The sequence below is a fragment of the Anomaloglossus baeobatrachus genome, chromosome 6 (assembly GCF_048569485.1).
Source record: "Anomaloglossus baeobatrachus isolate aAnoBae1 chromosome 6, aAnoBae1.hap1, whole genome shotgun sequence".
Classification (NCBI taxonomy): Eukaryota; Metazoa; Chordata; class Amphibia; order Anura; family Aromobatidae; genus Anomaloglossus; species Anomaloglossus baeobatrachus.
Window position 1 is genome coordinate 413,236,466 of NC_134358.1, and position 25,713 is coordinate 413,262,178.

Below are 25,713 nucleotides of genomic sequence, written 5' to 3' on the forward strand. Positions count from 1 at the left end.
TGGGCAACATTTAAAAAAAAAAAAAAGTAGTAGTATTATGATTCTTAGTAATCACCTCACACTGATCAGAGTTCTAGTAGGTGAATCTATATACAGTATATATAAAGCAGAAAATGTTTGTCCTGAAGGATCTCAAATCTCAGTTATGAAAACTGCCTCACAGTCAGACTGTTCTAAGTTGTCCATAGCAACCAATCAGAGCTAGGCTTTCACTTTACCTAAGCAGCTTCAATGCTGAAAGCTGTACTCTAGTTACTAAAGGCAACCAAAACGATCTTACTGTGAGGTAGTTTTTATAAATGAAGCAACAGTTACTTCTGCAGTGGCTATAGACTACCAGAACAATCTTACTGTGAAGCAGTTCTCATAAATGAAGTCCCAGTTACTTGGGCACTGGATGTTAATAGTTTGACGCCCTGGACTAGCCAGGTAGTCACAGACATACCAACACACACACCCTCACCCTAGGCAGTTACAGCAGCCAAACACAAAACCCTTGTTGCCTCCCTCCAGAGTCTGATGTCCACAGCAGGTGGGGTGGAGCCAGGCGGTTGGCCCCACCCACCGAGGAGTTCACAGGCCTGGAAGCGGGAAAAGTATCAGATCAGTTTCGGAGGTGAAAGTGAGAGGTGTGAACACTTGGGTGTCTGGGTTGGAGCCCAGACACTAACAGCAAGGTTGGCCGATGGTGGTGGCCATCTGCAGGAGTTGGTGGAACTCCGCAGAGCCATAAGGACCGGGGTCGGAGTGAAGCTAAGCACACAGGCAGGGCCATCGGACCCCGACCAGGCTTGGAGCCGCCGTCAATAGTCAAATCCGAATGTGACAGGAGCCCCAGGGGTTTCTCAACTACTAAAGTCCCGATTGAAGGCAACCGTCCACCCAGAGAGGATATACAGCCACTGCCACAGGCTAGAGATCCAAGGGACAGCGCCTGCGGGCAAAACGGGCTCCTACGGCACCTATACGCCGAGGAGCGGACTACCGGTGGGCAACCACAGAAGTCAGAACATTCTAAAAGGTGCAGGGAAAGATAGCCACCATCAGCCGTCCGGGGAGAGCACAACAACAACACTGCAGCCGGTTGCAGGACCCGTCCATCCGGCCGTTTTGGTTTACCAGCGACTTTGTCAGTGATTGTCTGAATGAGTACACCAGTGCCATCAGGCACCGCGCCGCGCTGTCCCTGCAACCCTGCACCCCAGCCATCCAGCCTCCCCGTTACACCATCAGGCCCCGGGATCACCAACCCCTGCCCATGGAGGGGACAACATCTCAGCTGCTCTCAGCTGCACCCTACCATCTCTCCCGGGATCCCCGTTACCAGCAGCGGTGGTGCCATCATCACCACGACCCGTGGGTGGCGTCACGAACAATCTCCCTAACCAAACCACCCCCCTTTCACTCACAGGTGAGGAGCGCTGCTCGAGTCCCCGGGTCCGGTCCACCGCTCGAGCCACCGAGCAGCAGCAGCAGAAGCCCCGAGCCCGAGCCTGGTGAGCGCGTCCCCTCCGCCCGCGACAATAGCCATTGCTATAGTTACAGACTTTAGAGCGAATTATCAGGTTGCCCCACCTTAGCGATGATATGGTTGCTGACCTTTTAAAAACGACTCTTCGGGCACTGTCGCTTTAATTCTTTAACACCCTTTGGGCCAGAACTGTGGTTTTGCATTCAACACACAGACACCCATCTTCTCCTTTATTTCTATAGAACCTAAATACGGGGGCCAAATCTCATGAAGGGAGGGAACTTTTGAGTTTTAATGTTCTCAGTATTTTTAGTCTGATGTTAAGAAGCAGCCGTGCAAATTTTTCACTCAAATCAGGTGAAAATTTTGTTTTTGTATTCAATGAGCTACACTCACAGATTTTCTGCTTTATATATATGTGGATAACAGGAGCCATAGAGTTCACGAGCTGAGTGCCAGAACAAATTTCCCACTCTGTAGTCCTGCCACAACCTCACAATGAACAGGTCACATCTTCAAAATCCCACGTATGTATACTGTAGATAAAAAAGAAAAACACATTGGTCAGATAAGTCACCAATATAGCAATCAGTGCAGAGTATAAATATGCTTAACGCGTTTCGGAGAAGAACAGACTCCTTATTCATAAGCAATTATTAACCTATTGCTTATGAATAAGGAGTCTGTTCTTCTCCGAAACGCGTTAAGCGTATTTATACTCTGCACTTGGTCAGATTTTTCATTTTATGAATTTTGAATAAAGAAAATATTTTTACTACATCGGTGCTGGATTCTCTCTCCTCCCTTGTTCCTCTTGATGGTACTGATTACATAGAAGCTCATCAGGATCAACTACCATCTCCTCTCAATAATGGGAAAGTCTTTACTGAATACAGATTTTACCTAAGGTAATCGTGATGGGAGTGTCTGACGCTCAACAAAACACATCTAACAAAGGGGACACTGGGGGACACAATAACAGCGGGGGGCCATGTAACTAACTAGTGATAGCGATCCTCACCTGCAGCTGTCCTTACTCTTCTAGCAAGTCCCTATACAGTCTCTGCAACTGTCGCCGAACAGGAACCTGAGACCCTGAGAAGATCCTATAGGTGCCCTGACTAGTGGAGGGCAGGTGAGGGACACTAGAACCCACCGCTGCACTAACCAGACACAAGGTAAGGTAAGACAAATAGGGGAGAAAAGCAATAAAAAGGATAAAGCCTGAAAGCAGGAAACTTCCTCAGCAGAACCTTTCTCCAAAGCGGCCAGAGACCAAAAGACTTTGTACCTTCAGCAGGGATTGCTGGGTAACACCACTATTTAAACCTGAAGGTTAGGAACTGCTTGGAATAGTTGCAAGAGAAAAACTGACAATTAACCATTTAAGTACTAAGAGACACTAAAGGGTGGTTTACACGCTCCGACATCACTAGCGATTGCTAGCGATGTCGCGAGCGTTAGCACCCGCCCCCGTCGTTGGTGCGATATGTTGTAATCACTACCGTAGCGAACATTATCGCTACGGCAGCGTCACACACACATACCTGTTCTGCGACGTCGCTGTGCCCGCCGAACAATCCCTCCTTCAAGGGGGAGGTGCGTTCGGCGTCACAGCGACGTCACAAAATGGCCGTCCAATAGCAGAGGAGGGGCGGAGATGAGCGGCCGGAACATGCCGCCCACCTCCTTCCTTCCTCATTGCCGGTGGACGGAGGTAAGGAGATGATCGTCGCTGACTAATCAATTCTCCTAGAGAAAGAAGAAGATTTGTCTGATAAGATATATTACAAGTTGGTTTTTTTTCGTGTGTACAATTGATTTATGACATAAAAATTATAACGACGGTTATGCTTTAAGCAAATTTTTGATAGAGCATTAATTAAACTGAGGCCATAAAATGTGTGTGGTGTGAACATGGCTTTAACCTGCCAATGATTTTGAACAAGAGCAGAATGATTTCTGATCACATCTTATAAACAGAGATTAAATGTACAGTATATCGTAACTACTAAAACAGTTCTAGGCTGTATGTCTGGTCAATGGATATGGTATACCTTGAGGTCTATTAATGAGTTCTGATTAGAGCAGAGTGAGCGCTGAGTGCTGATGCTGAGTACTTCATTACTAAGTTTGCTAAGGGTACTTTCACACTTGCGTTATTTTCCTTCCGTTACAATCCGCCCTTTTGGGAAACAGCGGAATCCGTTAACGGATTCCGCTGTTTCCCATAGACTTGTATGGTTGACGGATTGTACCAAAAGGAGCTGCGTTGCTTCCGCTGGGCGACGCTCCGTTGCTTCCGCCCAGCGGGAGGAACGCAGCATGTAACGTTATTTTGAGCAGCGGAATCCTCTGGATTTCACTGCGCATGCTCTTTTTTTTTTTTTTTTTTTTTTTTAAATCAAACTTTATTTTGGCTCGCGGTGGCCGAACGTTCAGCTGAGCGCCCGGCCGTCGGCAAGCGACAGCGCTCAGCTGAATGACCGGCCACCAGCATGCCCGGCCGCCGGCAAGTCACAGCGCTCAGCTGAGCGCCCGCCCGCCGGCATGCCCGGGCGCCGGCAAGTGACAGCGATCAGCTGATCACCCGGCGGCCGGCTGCAGGGAGCGATCAGCTGATCACCCGGCGGCCGGGAGCGATCAGCTGATCACCCGGCAGCCGGCTGCAGGGAGCGATCAGCTGATCACCCGGCAGCCGGGAGCGATCAGCTGATCACCCGGCGGGCGGGAGCGATCAGCTGATCACCCGGCGGCCGGCTACTGGGAGCAATCAGCTGATCACCCAGCGGCCGGCTGCAGGGAACGATCAGCTGATCGTTCACTATAGTCTGCCGCTGGTAAAACCGGGAAAAAAAAAAAAAATCAAAACGAATTGCGTTGTTTTGCAGCATCCGTTGCATCCGTTGTGTCACTATATGCAACACATCCGTTGCATCCGTTACACAACGCAATGCAACGGATACCGTTCAACGCAAGTGTGAAAGTAGCCTAACTATGAATATTTACCAGTAGGCTCCATCTATAGGATTGGATGTCAGCACAAATGGAGCAGAAGCAAATGTTACTTACTACATGTGAGATGGATAGCAAGTGCCCTGTAAATATGATTGTAAAGCTCAAAGTCTTTCATAATTATTTTGACAGCTGCCTAGAATATCCAAAGGCCTGTGTGCCAAACTGACAATGTGTATACTCCGTGCTCATCCAAGATACGCTGTGAATGTATCAATATGAGTTCAACAAACAGGATTATTTCAATTCACTCATATCTATATGAACACCAGCAGAACTATTCAAATGACTGCCAGAAACAGATTTCAAGGCATGAAAATATCTACTGTGCACTGGCAAATATGACATAAACCATGTCATTTAGGGCTGCAGATAGTCATGAGAAAAACAAACTACACCCTCTGTGAAGTCTCTGGTTTTACATATCAGGACTTAATTTAAAAAAAACATCTGGTTCTTACATTGTCTTAAAGGGGTTATCCACTACTAATGTAGCACACAGGGGACAGGGGGAATCAGGCACGGGGTGTCTCGTACCTGCGTTACTCGTCACCGGGCCGGTGTGATGATCTGGGATGTTGCGGTGGCCTGCCCGGCTTCGTGCCCCCAGGTGTAAACCAATTAAGAGGGAAGATGGTGGGGATAGTAGTAGGATGAATGTCATGACCCCACTTGTGGTACTTGGCCAGGGATTTAGCTGCCGCTGCTGTCGCTGTTCTCCAGGGCGGATGGTAGTAGCAGCCAGAGATAGTATCGCTCCCCACAGGTGGAGCAGGCCCCGGGGAGGATGATGAGGGGAGTAGTGATGGTGTTTGAGCACTGAGGCGCGGGGCGGCAGTTCCAGTAATAAGAGTCCAAGTTAGATGCTGCGGTTCCAAGTGTCTTTGCTGACACTTTGTGCTATGCCGCTCGCCTGGATAGTACTGGTCACTCACTGTGATGGGCTCGGTCAACCCTGGATAAGTTAAGAGAAGTCACCGTTGTTTGAAAGAAGAAGAAAGTCCTTTTTCAGAGTTGCCCTTCAGCTGTGAGGCATCTGGGTCGAGCGCACCGCTCCAAGCCCCAGGCCCCGTGAAGAGAAGAGAAGAAAGAGATCGTGGTGTCGTGTCCCAGAACTGGTGTCCCAGGTAGACTGACTGAAGATTGTGTGAGTTGCTCCTACTTCTACCCCAAGTGGAACCCGCCCCCAGGTGGCTGGCTTCAGTGACCGGGGAAGTCCCATGACTCATGATGGCCACCCCCCTGCCTACCCTGAGCCATCCCCCCTGGGAGAATGCTCCTAAGTTTTTGGAAAGAGTGAATGTGGAACACTGGTGATTAACCCCCTCGTTACCTTGAGGCGAATACCGCAGCTTAAATGAGCTGCAATACTCTGTGGCAACAGAAGCCTCAGGGGCACCACACTAGATCAACCCCTTTTGATTTCACATGTTTCCCCCAGGTAAAATAATAAAGCCTGTATTCACCTACAGAATCGGCGTCCTTCCAGCAGTGTCCGGGCTGCGCTCACTTCCGGTTGATTAACTCGTTTGGTCTGGAGGCGCAGAGATAGAAGACGTCACACATTGGATGTGTGGCTCATGTGACGTCACAACCCCACCTGAGCCCCAGCAACGCAAGCCCAGACACCACTGAAAGGGCGCCGGCATGGGAGGTGAGTGTAGTTGTGCCACCCCGTGCCCCCTTACCTTCAGGTCATCTCAGGGTCTTCAGGGACGGCGCGTCCTGGGTCCTTCTGGTCACAGATAGGTTGACTTCTATAGGATTTGTGACGCCACTCTCTGTATTGCGGTCAGGGCGACCGCCACTGCAGGTTAGGGGACACCTGGGGCTGATGTTGAATGCAGTTAGATGTAGTGGCCTTCTGAGAGTGAGGCTGGCCCCAGGGCCCAGTTTGGGTGTGTGGAACCACAGGTCGCAGAATGACTCACACGCACAGCAAGAATGTCTTTCAGGGTTTTTACTCATGTCAGATGGTAGGGTGAGTAACCTGGGCGAAGCCGTGATAACCAAATGGAACCAGGAATTCCTTCAGGCTGACTTGTGAGGGTGGCTACTGACTCGCCTTCCTAGCTCTTGCGTTTTTGTGGTGACCCCGACCTGAAGTCCTGCTGGGATCACCCAGGGAAGTTGCTTCTGCCTTTTTTCCCCTTTTTCAGCCCGTCTGCTTGTAGCCTGGACCAGGTCACTCTGGCTACTTGCCTCTTGTGAACTATGGGCCCTCTCGTTGCTACGTGGCTCTGGACTCTGTGGTGTTTTGGTGGAGGGTATGAAGTACCCCCACCTGCAGGTTGAGCAGGCAAACTGAATGGGCCCCTGCTCTGGGGACCTGTAACCCCGTGCGGGCCTGGTCCTCGCCTGGCAGTCCCCGTACTCAGCCACCCCTTTGCACTCCAGCCTTGGGTGGATTTCGGGCAGCACTTCCAGGTGACCGTTCTCCCTCGTCAGTAACCACTGCACCTGCGGTGTCTGACTAGTGACAGCCTCCAGGTTTCCTCCTTGCGACTCCTCGGCCTGAGCTTCACTGACTGACTGGCTCACTGCTCCCTTCCCTCTGTGCCTGCCTCCGTAACCTAGCAACTAGGCTCTCTACCACACCCCTTGAGTGGAGATGGAGGCCACGCCCCCTCCTGGGTTCCCCAGGGGTCCCTTCAAAGGTCAATGTGGGATACCTGATTACTATGTGCCTGCGTAACCACACCTCAGTCAGCCTTCTGGATTACCTGTGTTGTACTGCCCCCAGCATGGGTGCAGTACTCAGTGGTGCCTGACCAGGTCAGGGGCGCCACATAGTCTTTATTATTTTACCTGGGGGAAACAAATCAAAAGGGGTTGTCCTAGTAGTGTACAACCCCTTTAAACACAATGTCATTATTTATTAGTGATTGTGGGGTGATCGCATGTGAAGAGGGTTTCATGAGCTAAGATTGCTTCAAATATGGCAGATGCTGGCTATATTACTTCTCCGACATCTGTGTCTAATAGAAGCAGCCGGAGCTGAGATCCGATTGCTGCTAGTAACTATTTAAATACCAATTTAATTCTCTTATAACAACATTTAAATGAAAGGTACTCTGAGCCTCGCACACACTGGCTAACATCAGCCCCCCATGATGTAATCGTGGGGTACTTATGGGCTATCATACTGAAGACCCCGGTTATTACAATCTTGGTACTCCTGTGAAGCTAGGATGCGCTCCAGACTGAGATTTTCATTATATACTGTAATACCTTGGTATTAAAACATATAGTATCAGCGATTTGGTGATCAAAGTTGCAAGTCTCCTAAGGGGACTCAAAAAATACAAAAAAACTTTTCAAAATAGTAAAAAAAAATAAAAAAATTTAAAAATGTAAAAGTTTGAGTCAACCCCTTAGCTACCTCATTAAAAAAAATCCAAAAAAAAATAATACATGTTTGGTGTCACCATGTCTGAAAAAGTGTGGTCAATCAAAATATAAAATTACTTAACCCATGCAGTAAAAGCAGTAACAAAACAAAAAACAGCAGATTTGCAGTTGTTCTGTTACCACTCCTCCCCAAAAAAGACAATAAAAAGCAATTAAAATGCCACATGTAATCCAAATTGATATAAATTAAACTGTTACTTCACCACTGAAAGCACAATCAATCCCTCACATCGCGCAATCAATGGAAATATAAAAATATTAAGGTACTCTGAAAATGACACAACAATTTTTTTTTTTTACAAATTTCTGACATTTTTGTTACCACTTAACAAAAACAAACATTCTAAAATGAAAAATTGTCTGGTCCTTCAGGGACAGGACAAGCTAAGAAATGTTTTTCTTCATGCAGAAAAACAAATGCCACAATGATTGTACAAACTGACTCATAAATTGGTAGAGTACACTGAAAAAAATGTGGCCTATTTTTCACATATGAGAAAAATATCTGATTTGAAGTAATCATTTTCTTTATGACCTAAATGGTCTTTGATGTTCTGGCCAAATTTTATCCCACTCTTCTGTACAACTTGCTTATTCACAGAGACATTCAGGAATGCTGTATATAAGGCTAAGACCGCACTTTGCGTTCACCTACTTGCAGTTCTAAACGCACATTTTGGGCTTAATTGATTTGACCAACGTTGCCCTTTTCTGAACTTTAGCGCTGAAAACGCATGCGTATTTACCGCGTTTTAGATGCGTTTTCAGCGCTTTTTACATGCGTTTTCACCTGCGTTTAGACAGATGCGGTTTGAACATCAAGACACTGCTTAATAAAGTTTAAATAGTCAAACAGAATGAAAAAAGAGAAAAAAAGGATCAAATCTATATTAATGGGAAAAATAATGTAAATAGATATATTTCATAAAATTATAGCGGTAATATACATTTTATCGCTAAAATAGCAATAAATGCATCTTTTTCTTAAATTTAATTGTCGGTCTATGTGTGTGTGTAAAGGGACATATGAAATAATTATTTTGATGTCCAAAACGCATGTTTTCTGCACTGGAAAAGCAGGTAAAACGCAGGAATTTGAAGGAATCTTGGTTTTTGCCATTTCTCATTGACTTCAATGTTAGCAAAACGCACCCAAAATGGCAAAAACAACTGACATGCTGCTTCTTTAAATGCATGGTTTTTGCCACAAAATATGCAGATTAAACGCAGCGTTTACAAACGCAAAGTGTGCTCTGAAAATCCCCATTTTCCATTGACTTTGCTGGAAAATCAAAACGCATGCCTTTTGGCATGAAAAAGGTGCTTCTCAAAACGGACCTAAAAAGCACCTGAAACACAAAGTGCGTTCTTACCCTAAGAGCTCACTGGTGGTGGCCGCAGCTCATAAGGGGAAAACCTGTTTACAGGTTCCCTTTAAGCTCTCTTCATAGCATTTCAATTGGGTTGAGGTTTGGACTTTGGACCATTGCAATACTGATTATTTTCTTTTTCAGTCATTCTTATGTAAATTTGTGTGCTCGGGATCATTATCATGTTGTATGACACACTGTCAGCCAAGCTTTAGCTTTTGGATAGATGGCCTCACATTTTAGTCAAACATAGTTGACTATACATAGGCATTCATGCCAAATATGGCACAGGACATTTTAGCAAAATATCTTTTCTTTGGTTTTGTCTGTCCAATGGACATTGTTCTATTGGTCTTTTCAGATGCAAGTTTGTAAATTGTAATATTGCGGCCCTGTTCTTTTTAAAACGATGAGGCTTTCTCCTGGCAATCCTTACCAATAAGCTATATTTATAAAGATAGCGTTCAACATGCCAAAACCTAATGCGATATGTCGTCGGGGTCATGGTTTTCGTGACGCACATCTGGCATCATTTCGTTCCGTGTGACACCTACGAGCGACGCAGAACGTTTGCAATTTGTATATCGTTGACACGTCGCTCATATTTATAAAGTCGTTTAATTTTCTTTGCGCCGGTTGTTCATTGTACCCGGGGCAGCACACATCGCTCCGTGTGACACCCCGGGAACGATGAACACAGCTTACCTGCGTCCCTTGCTCCCGCCAGCTATGCGGAAGGAAGGAGGTGGGCGGGATGTTTACGTCCCGCTCATCTCCGCCCCTCCACTTCTATTGGCTGGCCGCTGTGTGACGTCTCTGTGACGCCGAACATCCCTCCCCCTTCAGGAAGTGGATGTTCGCCGCCCACAGCAAGGTCGCATAGCAGGTAAGTACGTGTGACGGCGGTTTAACGACTTTGTGTGCCATGGGCAACTAATTGCCCGTGATGCACAAACCACTGGGGCGGGTACGATTGCTCGTGCGATCGCACGATAGATCGTATCGTGTGACGCCCGCATAAGAGTCTGAATTATAGCTCTTGAGCTCCTTGCAATTGTCTGAGCGCTGCATGGTCTGACATTGGGTTGAATTTTCTGGAATATCCAATTCTGGGAAAATTGTCAACTGTCTTTAATATTTTAGACTTGTGAATAAACTTTCTGGCTGTAGACTAATCGAATATAAATTGTTTGGAAATGAGCTTATAAGTTCATTTACAAACAATTTAGATTCCATTAGTTATAGGTTACATTCCATAAGTTATAACCCTTCCCAAATTGATGGACAGCATCAGTTGCTTCTCTAAGATCTTAACACATACCTGAATGCTCTAAACCAGCAAACTGCCCAAACATCTGCTTTTATAGAGATGGACACATTTGCTAACTTAACAGTTAATCAAAGGCATATGATTAGCAGCAAGTAGCTGCCTCTCTCCCCTTAAGGCCAGAGTCACACTTGCGAGTGCCTCGCGTGTAACTCACGCGAGTCTCTCATTGAATCACGCAGCATGGACTCACACTCTCAGGACAGGAGCGTCTCAGCTGCATAGACCTACATGCAACCGACCCGCTCCTGTCAGGAAAGTGCGAGTCCGTGCCGGATGATTCAATAAGAGACTCGCGCGAGTTACACGCGAGGGACTCGCAAGTGTGACTCTGGCCTTATTCCTTAAAAAGCCATAAGGCCTTGTTCACACGCTGAGTTTTTACCCGCGTTCTTTTTGCAGTTTTGTTGCAGAAATTTCTTGAGAAAATGGTTGTAACCTTTCTGCAGACATTCCCCAGCAAAACCTATGGGAAAAAAATAGCTGTGCGCACACTGCGTTTTTTTTCTCAAGAACATTCATTAATTCTGCAGAATGTCTTGAGAAAAAGAATGTGCAAGTCACTTCTTTTCTGCAGGTACCATAGATAATGGTAAAAAAGCGCAGGGACCAACCTGCGGAAAAACGCACCAAACCCGTATAAAAAACGCATAAAAAAAGCGGTAAAAATGCATATAGTTTTCGGTGCGTTTTTTGACCGCAAGTGCGCTAATCTTTCAGACTCTCAAGAAATTCTTGAGAAAAATCCTTTTTCTAGTGTGAACAGAGCCTAAAGGGTGCTTTACACGCTGCGACATCGCCCCCGTCATTCGTGCGACATTTGGTGATCGTTGCCGTAGCGAACATTATCGCTACGGCAGCGTCACACGCACATACCTTTTCAGCGACGTCGCTGTGACCGCCGAACAATCCCTCCTTCAAGGGGGAGTTGCCTTCGGCGTCATAGCGACGTCACTGCGGCGTCATTAAGCGGCCGCCCAATAGCAGAGGAGGGGTGGAGATGAGCGGCCGGAACATGCCGCGCACCTCCTTCATTCCTCATTGCCGGTGGACGCAGGTAAGAATATGTTCTTCGTTCCTGCGGTGTCACACATAGCGATGTGTGATGCCGCAGGAACGACGAACAACATCGTACCTGCAGCAGCAACGATATTATGAAAAGGAGTGACGTGTCAACGATCAACGATTTTTGACGCTTTTGTGATCGTTGATCGTCGCTCCTTAGTGTCACACACTGTGGTGTTGCTAACGGCGCCGGATGTGCGTCACTAACGACGTGACCCCGACGATATATCGTTAGCGATGTCGCAGCGTGTAAAGCACCCTTTATGATGCTTTTACATTTTGACCTGGTTTTTGGTAAAAAAAATAATGACACTGTAATTGTACCACCCCGCGGGCTCGGCTGCGACCGCCGAGCCGCTCGGATCCGTGCTCGTACTGCGGGTGGTGGCTCGAGCCTCTCACGGACCCGGGGGTCACGTCGCTCTGCAAGGGAGTTGGCGCTACACGTGGGGACTTGGTTGAGGAGTTCCACGGCCAGGGCCGCGGTTGTTTGGTTTGGATTGTGAGTTTGTGACGCCAACCACGGGTTGTGGTGAATGGATGGACACCACTGCTGCTGTTAACTAGACCTCCCGGGGATGGTGTTGCGCAGCTTGGTGTTGACCCCTCTGTGGGTAGGGGAGTTATGGTCCAGGGGGCCCAAGGGAGGTGCTGAGGCGGGGGAGCGGGTTGGACGCTGGTGCGGTGCGCGGCCCGAAGGCACTAGTGTACTCACTCTGACACAATACACTCGAGTCTCTGGTAAATCAAACGGAGTGATGAACGGTGCCCGCAGTCGTCTGCAGCTTCTCCCAGTATAGGTTGGTGGTTTCCGCCTTTCTCCTGCACCTCTGTGTGTAAATGTTTGACTCCTATGCCTAGACACCGGTAGTCCGCTCCCCAACTTGTATATGCCGTAGGAGCCCGTTTGCCTGCAGACGCTGGCCCTTTGGGTCTCTATGCCTTGGTGGTGGCTTTACCCTGTATGGTTAGGCTGTTGTCTTCTAACAGGACTTGTGTGGGATAGGTCCTTAAGTCCAGTCCGCAATCAGTTGATTTGACTCGGCCCTGTCAGTCCGGGGCTTCGTCTGGGTCTGAGTACCCCTCTTGGTGCTTCGGTTTCCAATCGGTTCCCCGGTTCGGTACCGGCGGGCCACCGCCCGACCCCGATCCCTACAGTTCCACCGGCTGTAATCCTAGCTCCTGCAGGCAGCCACCACCATCTGCCTCCTTGCCAAAGGTGACTGGGCTCTGACCCAGCCACCGGAGTAGTCTATGGCAGGCCTGGGCGCAGGTCTTCCCTTGGACTCAACCTCCCTCCTTCACTGTGAAAACTACTCTGCACTGTCAACTTGAACTTGTGTCTTGTTTTCCCGCCTCCAGGCCTGTGAACTCCTCGGTGGGCAGAGCCACCCGCCTGGCTCTGCCCCCTGGTGTGGACATCAAACCTGGAGGGTGGTGACAAGGTTTTTAGTTTGACTGATGTCACCTAATCGGGAGTGGGTGTGGTGTTGTGTGTGACTACCTGGGACAACCTGACTAGTCCAGGGCGTCACATAATTTGTCATGTGTTGTTTATCTATGGTTGTAGTTATCTAATTTTAAGACCTTCTAAGGACAAGAATTTTTTTCATTATGTTCTGTTATGTAAAGTCATTGAATTCAAAGAGTTTGCACTATTGTTTCTCAAGACTTTATATACAGTGACAATATAATTATTTTAAAAGTGTTGTTAAATGTTTTTTGGGTTTTTTTTAAACACTTAAATGGGGTTGTCCAGGATTAGAAATACATGGCTGCTTTCTTCCACAAACAGGTCCACATCTGTCCATGGACTGTGCCTGGTATTGCAGCTCTACTCTATTGAAGTGATTGGGGACGAGCTGTTATACTGTGCACAACCTGTGGATAATAGGTATAATGTTATTTTGGTAGGAAGTAGCCATGTTTTTTTGGTACATATCCTAAACTAAGTAAATAAAAATGACAGCAAGATAATATTGCGCACGAGCCGGATAAGGAAGGAACATGGCCACTTGCTCAGCACATTTCAAGGATCAGGTGTTATGTGTAAGGTATATGATTTCAATGAACATATTGTAGTTAAATCATAATCTAAATTCTTTGCTTGTGTGCATATAACTAATGGTTTGTCAGCCTGGAAGCAGATATATAGGAATAAATCACAGATATAACACATTGCCGCAGAATGTAGAAGCATTAGAAAATGGTAGAGTATAGTACAGTGCTATCAATCCATATTGATGGAGTCTAGAGGGAATGCACTAATGGAAACTAATATGTTATTGACACCAATCTTACACCATCTTTTCTTTATAGATCTTTAAAAGCATTAACAGCGAAGATACATCGCATGGGCAAGGCAGTCGCAGGCTCATCAGTTTTACATTATCGGGTAAACTTTTAATATTCAACCTCACATTGTGCTAATTGTGAAATTGTCTGTGCATTGATTGATATAACTATGATATTATGTTAATCAGAGCTATTGTTATGTATGTGTTTGTTTATATGTTTGTCAATAATAATGGTAAAATAGTAATTGGTTATTGGCAGTCCAGCCGTATACATCAGATTATCGTTTCAGTGGGTAATTATAGCCTATGATCTCAGTACAGCCAAACATATATATTTATATCTCGTAGAAAGAAAAGATTATTGTGAGGCGGTAGAGTTTAACTGGAACAGGCATTTTTTTTTTTACAAAAGGGCAACTCAGGTGGAGGTAATAGCAGTTTGACAATAAGGCTATAATCTTGGCAGTTGCACAGAGTATTTAGACAAAGAGCTTGTCAGTTGCGCTTCAGAATTGAGTCATAGAGCTTGTTTTTTACAACCAACAACAGACCCTTAACACATTAACTGATGACTCACGTTTGCAGGGCGAAGAAGGTTGGCTCGGTCATTGGTTTAAGTAAACTCCAATCCAGCAGCATTTCAGCTTCTATCCACAATGTAGCAATAGATTGAAAGTCCAAGAATAAACCAGAAGGATTCAGCACTTTATTCCAACAATTAAAAAATGGTACAGGAAAGTGAAACCATATGTGGTTTACGCGTTTCCAGGCAAGAATGCCTCTTAATCATTGTTAGTATTATCATTGGTTAAGAGGCATTCTTGTAAACCCCATATACATTATCTAAAAAGACACATCCGCATGTTTTTCTCACTATCTGACATGAAATCAGAATAAACCTTTCTCATTTTAGGTCAATTAAGGTTACCAAGATTATTTATATTTGTCAAATGCCAGAATAATGAGAAAGAGAATGTTTTAAGGCATTTTTATTACTTCCTGCAAAGTCAAAAGTACATACATTTCATTAGTAATTGGTACTATTGCCCTTAAACTATATGACTTGGGTCACATGTTTTGGATATCCTTCCACAAGCTTCTCACAAAAGTTGGTAGGAATTTGGGCCCATTCCCTCTGACAGAACTGGTGTAACTGAGCCAAGTTTGTAGGTCACCTTGCTCACACCTGCCTTTTCAGCTTTACCCATACATTTTCAATAGGATTGAGATCAGGGTTCTGTGATGGCCACTCCAAAACATTGTGTTTGTTATCCTTAAGCCACTTTGTAACCAGTTTGGCAGTATGCTTCGGGTCATTGTCCATTTGGAAGATCCATTTCCATCCAAGCTTTAAGTTCCTGGCTGATGTCTTGAGATGTTGCTTCAGTATCGCCACATAATCTTCTTTCCTCATGATGCCATCTATTTTGTGAAGTGCACCAGCCCCTCCTGCAGCAAAACAACCCCACAACATGATTCTGTCACTATTGTGTTTCACAGTTGTGCTGGTGTTCTTCTTAGGCTTCAAAGCTTCTCCCTTTTTCCTCCAAATGTAATGATGGTCATTATAGCCAAACAATTTTAGTTTCATCAAACCACAGGACAGGTATCCAAAAATTAAGGTCTTTGTTCCTGTGTAGATTTGCAAAAATTAATCTGGATTTTTTAGGATTCTTTTGGAGTAATGGCTTCTTCCTGGAAGAGTGGTCTTTCAGCCCATGCTGATACAGTACTCGTTTCTCTATGGATAATGACACAATCTTACCAGCTTCCACCAGCAACTGCACAAGGTCTTTTGCCTTTGCTCTTGGGTTGCTATACACGTGTCTGACCAAATCACATTAATCTCTGGTACACAGAACTCGTCTCTTTCCTGGGCAGTATGATGATTGAACATTCCCATCTTGCTTGTACTTGTGTATAATTGTTTGTACAGAGGAATGAGGCACCTTCAGGTATCTGAAAATTGCAACCACGGATGAACCAGACTTGTAAAAGTTCACAATTTTCATCCTGAGATCTTGTCTGATTTCTTTTGAATTTCACATGATGCTACACAAAGACGCAGTGAGTTTCAGGTGTGCATTAAAATACATCCACAGGTGTGTGTCTAATTAACTCAGATGTTGCCAATAAACCTATCAGAAGCTTCCAAAGACATGACATCGTGATATGGGTTGTCCCATATTGTTTAAAGGCATAGTACTATTAAGGGTACTTTACACGCTGCGATATCAGTATTGATATCGCTAGCGAGCGTACCCGCCCTGTCGGTTGTGCGACACGGGTAAATCGCTGCTCGTGGCGCACAACATCGCTTACACCCATCACACATACTTACCTGCCTAGCGACGTCGCTCTGGCCAGCGAACCACCTCCTTTCTAAGGGGGTGGTTCATGCAGCGTCACAGCGACGTCACACGGCAGCCATCCAATAGATGCGGAGGGGCGGAGATGAGCGGGCAGAAGATCCCGCTCACCTCCTTCCTTCCTTCATTTCCGGTGGACACAGGTAAGGAGATGTTCCTCGTTCCTGCAGTGTCACACGTAGCAATGTGTGGTGCCGCAGGCACGACGAACAACATCGTACCTGCAGCAGCAACGATATTAAGAAAAGGAGCGACATGTCAACGATTTTTGACATTTTTGTGATCATTGATCGTCGCTCCTTGGTGTCACACGCTGCAATGTCGCTAACGGCGCCAGATGTGCGTCACTAACGATGTGATCCCGACGATATATCATTAGCGATGTAGCAGCGTGTAAAGTACCCTTTAGTGCAGAGGTTCCCAACTCCAGTCCTCAAGGCACACCAACAGTGCATGTTTTCAGGATTTCCTTAGTATTGCACAGGTGATAATTTAATCACCTGCAAAGGTGCTGAATTCAACACCCATGCAATGCTAAAGAAATCCTTAAAACATGCACTATTGGTGTGCCTTGAGGACTGGAGTTGGGAACCTCTGCTTTAGTGTATGTAAACTTTTGACTTTGCAGAAAGTAATAAAAATGCCTTAAAACATTCGCTCTCTCTCTCATTATTCTGGCATTTGTCAAATATAAATAATTTTGGTTTTTAATTTACCTAAAATGGGAAAGGTTTATTCTGATTTCATGTCAGATAGTGAGAAAAACATGCATATTGTCATGATCCAGGCCGGCTTTTCTCTCCTGCTGGTTACACCCAGCTCTGGCCTGATCATGTCAGGGGTTAACTTCCCTTGCCTTGTTCTAGATCCCAGGATGCTATATATTTCTTCTATACCTATGGCTCAGTGCCAATTATATTTCTGCCTTGCAGCATATATACTGGTCCTGGTGAGTGTTCCAGATCTGTCCTTCTTCCCTGCTACATTATCCTGACTTGTACCCTCCCCCGTTCATCTGCCCTTCCTGGTCCCTATCTTCCCGCTCCTTTCTGTTATTTGTGTTTCCCTCTGCATATCTGATCTCCCGCCTTCTGACTCGGTTGTGATTTCTGACTTTGATATTGATCCTCCCTTTCCAGTGACTCGACTTTCCTGGCTAGATCCTGACTGTTTGACTACTCTATTGCCCCCTGGTGGTTCACCTGTTAACTGCCTGCTGAAGTTACTCTGCTGTACTTTAGCTGCCTTTCCGTTAGTGTTTCTTTGACTCTCCTTCACTACTCTGCTGCCACCTAGTGGGGATTATGCTGTACTATGTCTTACTAGCCTTTGTACAGCGTGACACAGATGTGTCTTTTTAGATAGTGTATGCAAACTTTTGGTTTCAATTGTAGTTTCACTTTCCTATACCATTTTTTACTTGTTGGAATAACGTCTGAAGCATTTTAGAAGTGTTGGATCCTTCTGCTTTTTTTGGAATTTCTGGAGCCTTTTCTGTGCATTCTCAGACAGGAACTGGTCTGGTCTAACTCTGAATTGCAGCAATACTGTAGAGTAGCAACATGGCATAGGTGGTAGTCTGTAACAGCACTGTTGGACCTCTGGTTAGCTTCACAGCCTTAGGCCTCTGTCACACATTCGTGCCTCCGGTACGTGTATGGACAGTTTTCTGTACCAGAGACATGGGCAGACGTTGACATATGTTTTCCTATAGTTTTGGGCACACGTAAGTATTTTTGCACGGAACGTGTGTCCTTTCCGTAGTTATGTGTGCCCGTGTGCCCCATACACCGACATGTCCGTTTTTCTCCGGTATCACGGGTGTCACACGGAACGCAAATGTGTCACACGTAACACACACGGACCACACGGATGTGTTCCGTGTGACACGCACCGGTGAAAAAACATGTGTCTTTTAAAAAAAACAAACCTTTACTCACCTTCTCCAGCCCTCCTGTCTCTGCCGCTGCTGTCACTTGCTGCCGACTGCCGCTCATTATGCTCATTTAATATTCACTTCACTGCGGCTGGAAGCAGCAGCAGCAGCAGCGGGGAGTCTGCAGGACCGGAGACCGAAGATCAGCACCACGGACAGCGACGCCAGGGACAGGTGAGTAGAAAGTTCCCGTACACACGTGTGCCATATACACAGCACACCGAGGACAATCCGCATCTTTGACACGTACGTGAAACACGTGCAGGATTTTCACGGGCGTGTGACAGAGGCCTAAAAGGCACTGAACAGCAATCAAATATGGCTTCATATTTCAAGATCCATTGATTGTATTAAAACAACATTAAACAGCACAAGTTTCCATTCACAGCATAGCATGGCATAATAACTAAATATAAATAAGAAAAGTTCACCAGTTCAAAAAAATATTTGTAGGAAGGTAGTAACTTTGTTACAAGCGTATCTAGAAACACATGCACATGATACTATTGTTGAATCCAAACATTGTCAGAAACCTTTAATCAGAATATCTGTTCAATAAAAAATATATAAAAAATTGTTACACGATTTAAAAGCTTTACAAATTCAGGACACATATGAATATCAAAATCGTGTGTGTGGTGGAGAATGGTTTCCATTGCCTCAAATGCCCTTAATAAAGCATTACCCTTTAGTAAATTGGCAAATTTCAGGAATGGCTTAAAAAGCCAGGATCCTCTCCTGCACCCTGTTGTGTGTCGAGTCTGTGCCGTCTGTGCTAGACTTTCCTTTCATAGATTCTCTGCTTCAATTTAAATGTGTGGCTTCTCATTAATTTTTATGTGTAGTTCTAACTTTATTGGAGCCCATAGACATCTATGAGAATCTAAGCCATAGTGTAGATCAAAGTCAGCACTCTCTGAGGGATCACTCCAATCTACAAATCTAGATGAGGGATGTTTTCCTGCTCTTGTTTAATTCTGAGGCATTAAACATTGTTGCTTTGTCCAGTGTCCATTAATTAGATTATGACACCTGACAATCATCACAATGAAGGGGTCTCATACACCCATGAGTATCCTCTTTCTTGTGCTCAATAGATGTTGGTTAAAACCCATCCAATCCAAATAACAAATAAATCAAACCATAGATGTCCATAAATTAAGTTATGTGTTATAATGAGAAATGACACAGAAAAAGCATTGAACACATGAAGAAAGATTGGTGCAAAAAGACATGGAAAGTTAAGGTCCAGTCACACTAAGCAACTTACCAGCGATCCCAACAACGATAGGGATCGCTGGTAAGTTGCTAGGAGGTTGCTGGTGAGATGTCACACTGCAACGCTCCAGCGATCCCACCAGCAACCTGACCTGGCAGGGATCGCTGGAGCGTGGCTACACAAGTTGCTGGTGAGCTCACCAGCAACCAGTGACCAGCCCCCAGCGCAGCGTGGAAGATGCTGCGCTTGGTAACTAAGGTAAATATCGGGTAACCAACCCGATATTTACCTTGGTTACCACCGCATGCAGCTACACGTGCAGAGAGCAGGGAGCAGCGCACACTGAGCGCTGGCTCCCTGCTCTCCTAGTTACAGCACACATCAGGTTAATTACAGGATGTGTGCTGCAGCTACATGTGCACAGAGCAGGGAGCAGTGCACACTGCTTAGCGCTGGCTCCCTGCTCTCCTAGTTACAGCACACATGGGGTTAATTTCCCGATGTGTGCTGTAGCTACATGTGCACACAGCAGGAGCCGGCACTGACAGTGAGAGCGGCCCAGCGGCGGAGGCTGGTATCAAAGGTAAATATCGGGTAACCAAGGACAGGGTTTCTTGGTTCCCCGATGTTTACATTGGTTACCAGCCTCCGCAGAAGCCGGCTCCTGCTGCCTGCACATTAGTTGTTGCTGTCTCGCTGTCACACACAGCGATCTGTGCTTCACAGCAGGACAGCAACAACTAAAAAATGGCCCAGGAAATTCAGCAACAACCAACAACCTCACAGCAGGGGCCAGGTTGTTGCTGGATGTCACACACAGCAACATCGCTAGCAACGTCACAAAAGTTGTTCGTTAGCAGCGATGTTGCTAGCGATGTTGCTTAGTGTGACGGGGCCTTTATACCAGCTGAAATCTATCAGTAATTGGAAAGTAATCCTGCCACTTAGTGAAAAATAAAATCAGCTGTTCAACTGATGGCCTATAAAAACCTGTCTCATTACCAAGGTGTTGCACAAGAAACATCTCATGATAGGTAAAACCAGTGAGCTGTCTCAAGACCTTTGCAACCTTATTGTTGCAAAACATACTGATATCATTGGTTACAGAAGAATTTATAAACTTTTGAAGGTTCCAATGAGCACTGTTGGGGCCATAATACGGAAGTAAAAAGATAATCACTTGATCCTAAACTGGCCACAAAAAAAGTGCTCCCCACATGATTTCAGACAGGAATGAAAAGAATTATCAGAAGAGTTGTCCAAGAGCCAAGTACCACCTGTGGAAAGCTACAGAAACACCTGGAAGCAGCAGGTACAATTGTTAGAAAGAAAACAATAAGTAATGCACTCCATGGCCTGTCTGCACACTCACCATACAAAACTCTATATCTGAACAAAACGCATGTTCACGCATGTTTAACCCCTTCAGCCCCAAGCCTATTTTGACCCTAAAGACCAGGCCATTTTTTGCAATTTTGACCAGTGTCACTTTATGAGGTTATAACTCTGGAACGCTTCAACGGATCCCGGTGATTCTGAGATTTTTTTTTCGTGACATATTGGGCATCATGTTAGTGGTAAATTTAGGCCGATATTTTTTGCGTTTCTTTGTGAAAAAAAACGGAAATTTCGCGAAAATTTTGTAATTTTCAAACTTTTAATTTTTATGTTCTAAAACCAACGAGACATATGACACAAAATAATTAATAAATAACATTTCCCACATGTCTACTTTACATCAGAACAATTTGTGGAAAAAAAAAAATTAAGGAAGTTATAGGGGTTCAAAGTTTGAGCAATTTCTCATTTTTACAACAAAATTTACAAAGCCACATTTTTTAGGGACCACATCCCATTTGAAGTGATTTTGAGAGGTCTACATGACACAGAACACCCAAAAGTGACACCATTCCAAAAACGGCACCCCTCAGGCTACTCAAAACCACATTCAAGAAGGTTATTAACCCTTCAGGTGCTTCACAGTAACTAAAGCAATGTGGAAGGAAAAAATTAACATTTTACTTTTTGCAACAAAAATGTTAATTTAGCCTCAAATATTGCATTTCACAAGGGTAGCAGGATTAATTGAACCCCCAAAATTTGTTGGGCAATTTCTTCTGAGCACGCAGATACCTCATATGTGGCGAAAAAACACTGTTTGGGCGCACGGCAGGACTCGGAAGGGAAGGAGCGTCATTTGACTTTTTGAACAGAAAATTAGCTGGAATCGTTAGCCGCACCATGTTGCGTTTGGAGAGCCCCTGAGGTGCCGAAACAGTGGAGCTCCCCCACATGTGACCCCATTTTGGAAACTAGACACCTCATGGAATTTATCTAGATGTTTATTGAGCACTTTGAACCTCTGGGGGCTTCACAAAAGTTAATAGAGTTGCGCCGTGCAAATAAAACATTTTTTTTTACCACAAAATTGTTACTTCAACCAGATAGCTTTTTTTTTCACAAGGGTATCAGGAAAAATTGCACCATAAAATGTATTGTCCACTTTCTCCTGAGTACACAGATACCTCATATGTGGTGGAAATCAAATGTTTGGGCACACAGCAGGGTTCAGAATGCAAGGAGCGTCATTTGACGTTTCAAACGCAAAATTGTCTGGGATAATTAGCGTATTCCATGTTGTGTTTGGAGACCCCCTGAGGTGCCGAAACAGTGGAGCTCCCCCACATGTGACCCCATTTTGGAAACTAGACCCCCATGGCATAGAAAAAAAAATAGGGCGCACGCACTAATGTTCTGCAAAAAAGGGGGGGGGACTAGGTGGGATGTAAAAAAGAAGTCCTGTCCAAAGTCGAGTACGACTGCAGGACGATTGCTGATCAGGTACCTAATTGTTCAAGTTCTGTTTTGTTTTTTTTATTTGGGGTGCACAAAAAAAGCAAAAACTAGAGCAACAATTACGTACCTGATCAACCAATCACGTAGCTGATCAGCACTTGGCGGCAAGTGGGTGGGGGAGGAGGGGGGAGAGGGAGTGGGAGATGCGATTGGGGATAGTTAGAAAAGAGCCACGAACAATACTTACAGGATGGATCAGAACAGCGGCAGATTGGGGGGGCAGCAGATGGGGCGGCGGCAGATGGGGGGGCAGCGGCATATAAAGGGAGCATCTGTGAATGTGAGACGGCGGCGTCTGGGATCGGGTGGGGGCAGATGGGAGAGGGCGTAGTGGATGCAGGAGCGGCAGAGGATGGGGGGAAGGGGGGATAGGGGGAAGGGGGGATGGGAGGGAAGGGGAGTGGGAGGTGAGATTGGGGATAGTTACCTTACAGGATGGATCTAGGCAGCAGGATCACAGGAGATGAAGGAGGCAGCAGATCGGGGAGGATGAGAGGTGGGTGAGGGAGCGCAGCGCAGATCACGGCGGTGACAGGTGAGGGAGCACAGATCACGGCGGTGACAGGGGAGGGAGCACACATCACAGGGGTGACAGGTGAGGGAGCACACATCACGGCGGTGACAGGTGAGGGAGCAAACATCACGGCGGTGACAGGGGAGGGAGCACACATCACGGCGGTGACAGGGGAGGGGGCACACATCGCGGCAGTGACAGGTGAGGGAGCACACATCACGGCGGTGACAGGGGAGGGAGCACAGATCACGGCAGTGACAGGGGAGGGAGCACACATCACGGGGGTGACAGGTGAGGGAGCACATATCACGGCGGTGACAGGTGAGGGAGCACACATCACGGCGGTGACAGGGGAGGGAGCACACATCACGGCGGTGACAGGGGAGGGGGCGGGTAGCCGACCACGGGGGTGAGAGGTGGGGGGAGCGTGCAGCACATCACGTAGGGGAGGGGGCGAACAGCACATCATGGAGGGGAGGGGGCGAGCAGCACATCACGGAGGGGAGGGTGCGAGCAGCACATCATGGAGGGGAGGGTGCGAGCAGCACATCACGGAGGGGAGGGGGCGAGCAGCACATCACGGAGGGGAGGGGGCGAGCAGCACATCACGGAGGAGAGGGGGCGGGCACCGATCATGAGGGGGAGGGGCCGGGCAGCAGATCGGAGGGAGCGGTGGCACTATGTCAGATGGAGGAGGAGAGGGAGCGCGCAGCATATCACGGAGGTGAGGGGGCGGGCACCGATCACGAGGGGGAGGGGCCGGGGCCGGGCAGCAGCTCGGGGGGAGCGGTGGCACTGTGGCAGATGGAGGGTGGCGGCGGCGGATCAGGAGGCTTTTCGCCAGTTTCATACAGTGGAATGGCAGCGCGGCAACTTCCGGGTCCCATGCTCCGGTCACATAACAGCATGGGACCGGATCTTGTCGCCCTGCCATTGCACTGTGTACAATTGCACTGTGTACACTCACTGTGCTGGCGTGCTGCAGGGAAGTGAAGCTGATGGGGGCGGTCACTGGTAACAGGTCCACTGTGATTGGAGAGATTGGTCACAAGGCCGTTCTCTCCAATCAGAGCTACTGGAGCTGGGGGAGGGTGATCCAGTGAGGTCACCCAGCTCCAGCCAATGGCCAGTGCTACAGCTGCACCGGTCAGGGCTGGATTTCAATGTTTCAGTCACTTTAAATGGCTGGAACATTACAGTGGCTGTGGTTGGTTGAGCGGCATTCGTCAGCCAATCACAGCCTCCGTAGGTCCGGGGAGGAGGCACCACCCCTCCTGAGGTCAGGAACAGGTCCCCTCCTCCCCGAATCTGCGATTTGTGTTAGCCGATTGCAGTCACCGGAGGCTCCGGTGCCGCGAGTCCGCCATGACGGAAAGATCCGTCCTTGGTCGTTAAGGCCCAGGGCACCATGACGGATCTTTCCATCCAAGGTCGTGAAGGGGTTAAAGTTTGCGCAACAACATTTAGACAAGTCTGTGAAATACTGGAAGAATGTAGTCTGATCAGATGAGGCCAAAATTGAAACTTTTGGATGACATAATACACCATGTTCTGAGGCCAAAAGGCACTGCATATCATCCCAAGAAAACTATACCAACAGTGAGGTTTGGAGTTGAGAACATCATATTGTGGAGCTGTTTTCCAACAAATGGCACTGGGAAACTTCATATACAGTAATAGAAAGTAGGATAAATAGACAAATGTACCGAGACATTTTTCATAAAAATCTGCTGCCATGTACCAGGATGATGATGAATTGAGGGCGGACTTTTCAGCAAGATGATCCCAAACACACAGCAAAGGAACACTCTTTTGGTTTCAGACAAAGAAAATAAACCTGCTAGAATCACCCAGCAAATTATCTGACCTGAATCCAATAGAAAATTTATGGAAGGCATAAACGCTCAAAGTTCATAGAAGAAGCCCATGGAACCTTCAGGGTTTGAAGAGTATTTTTTGGAAGGATGGACCAAAATTACAAGGATTGCATATGACTAGTTTGTCCACACAGGAGGCGTCATGAAACTGTCATCAAGATTTTGTACAAATTATTAAATACATTTCGGTTAGCGTGCTTAATACTTTTTTGCTGTGTCATTTTTCATTATTATACCTCACTAAATTTATGGATGTACGTGGTTTGATTTCTTTACCTGTGTGGATTGGATGGGTATTTACTGACATCTGGTGAGAAATCCATGTCAAAAGCACATGTGGAAAATATATTTACTTAGAAAATTGAGGATAAGTTCAATACTTATTTCACCCCATATATATGTAAATATTATTTTCAAATAGGCTAAAAAATAAGCCACGGTTGAGAAATTATATCTACTTTATGCACATATGAATGTATGGGAGCCTACCAACTCTCCCCTAACAGATTTCTTGGATTTCCAACAGATGATGCTTTTGTTCTCTTGGACAGATAGTGAGCCACTGTCAGAAGAGTATGGCATACAAAGCACAAGAGGTGATTGGTCCTGTTAATGGGAAATCCTCCTGATAGATAGTGGTGAACTTTCTAATGTGTATTAGGGGGAGCTTAATTTGATATCCCCTATTAGGCGGCAGAAATTAACCCACAATTTTGCCACATGATATCCCTTCTTATGTCTTGGCTGCTTTCTCATGAGTCCCATATCTCCTTGAGTGTGTAGAACACGTAAGAGGGCTTTAAACGCTGCGATATCTCTAATGATTTATCGTCGGGGTCACGTCGTTTGTGACGCACAGCCGGCGTCCTTAGCGACATCGCAAAGTGTGACACGTACGAGTGATCTTAAATGATCGCGAAACAGGCAAAAATCGTTGGTTTTGGAGAGGTCGTCCTAAAACCAAATATCGTTGCCAGTTTATTAGG

At 46.3% G+C, this 25,713-nt stretch overlaps 1 protein-coding gene across 3 annotated transcripts in view; it reads left to right on the plus strand.

Moving 5' to 3' along the window:
• Positions 1 to 25,713, plus strand: part of HECW1 (HECT, C2 and WW domain containing E3 ubiquitin protein ligase 1) — a 498,317-nt gene that overhangs the window by 342,381 nt on the left and 130,223 nt on the right. For all 3 annotated transcript variants that reach the window (XM_075315148.1, XM_075315147.1, XM_075315149.1), the window contains one exon: positions 13,979 to 14,054. In XM_075315148.1, the coding sequence (XP_075171263.1) occupies positions 13,979 to 14,054 (76 nt within the window). The remainder of the gene's footprint in view (positions 1 to 13,978; positions 14,055 to 25,713) is intronic.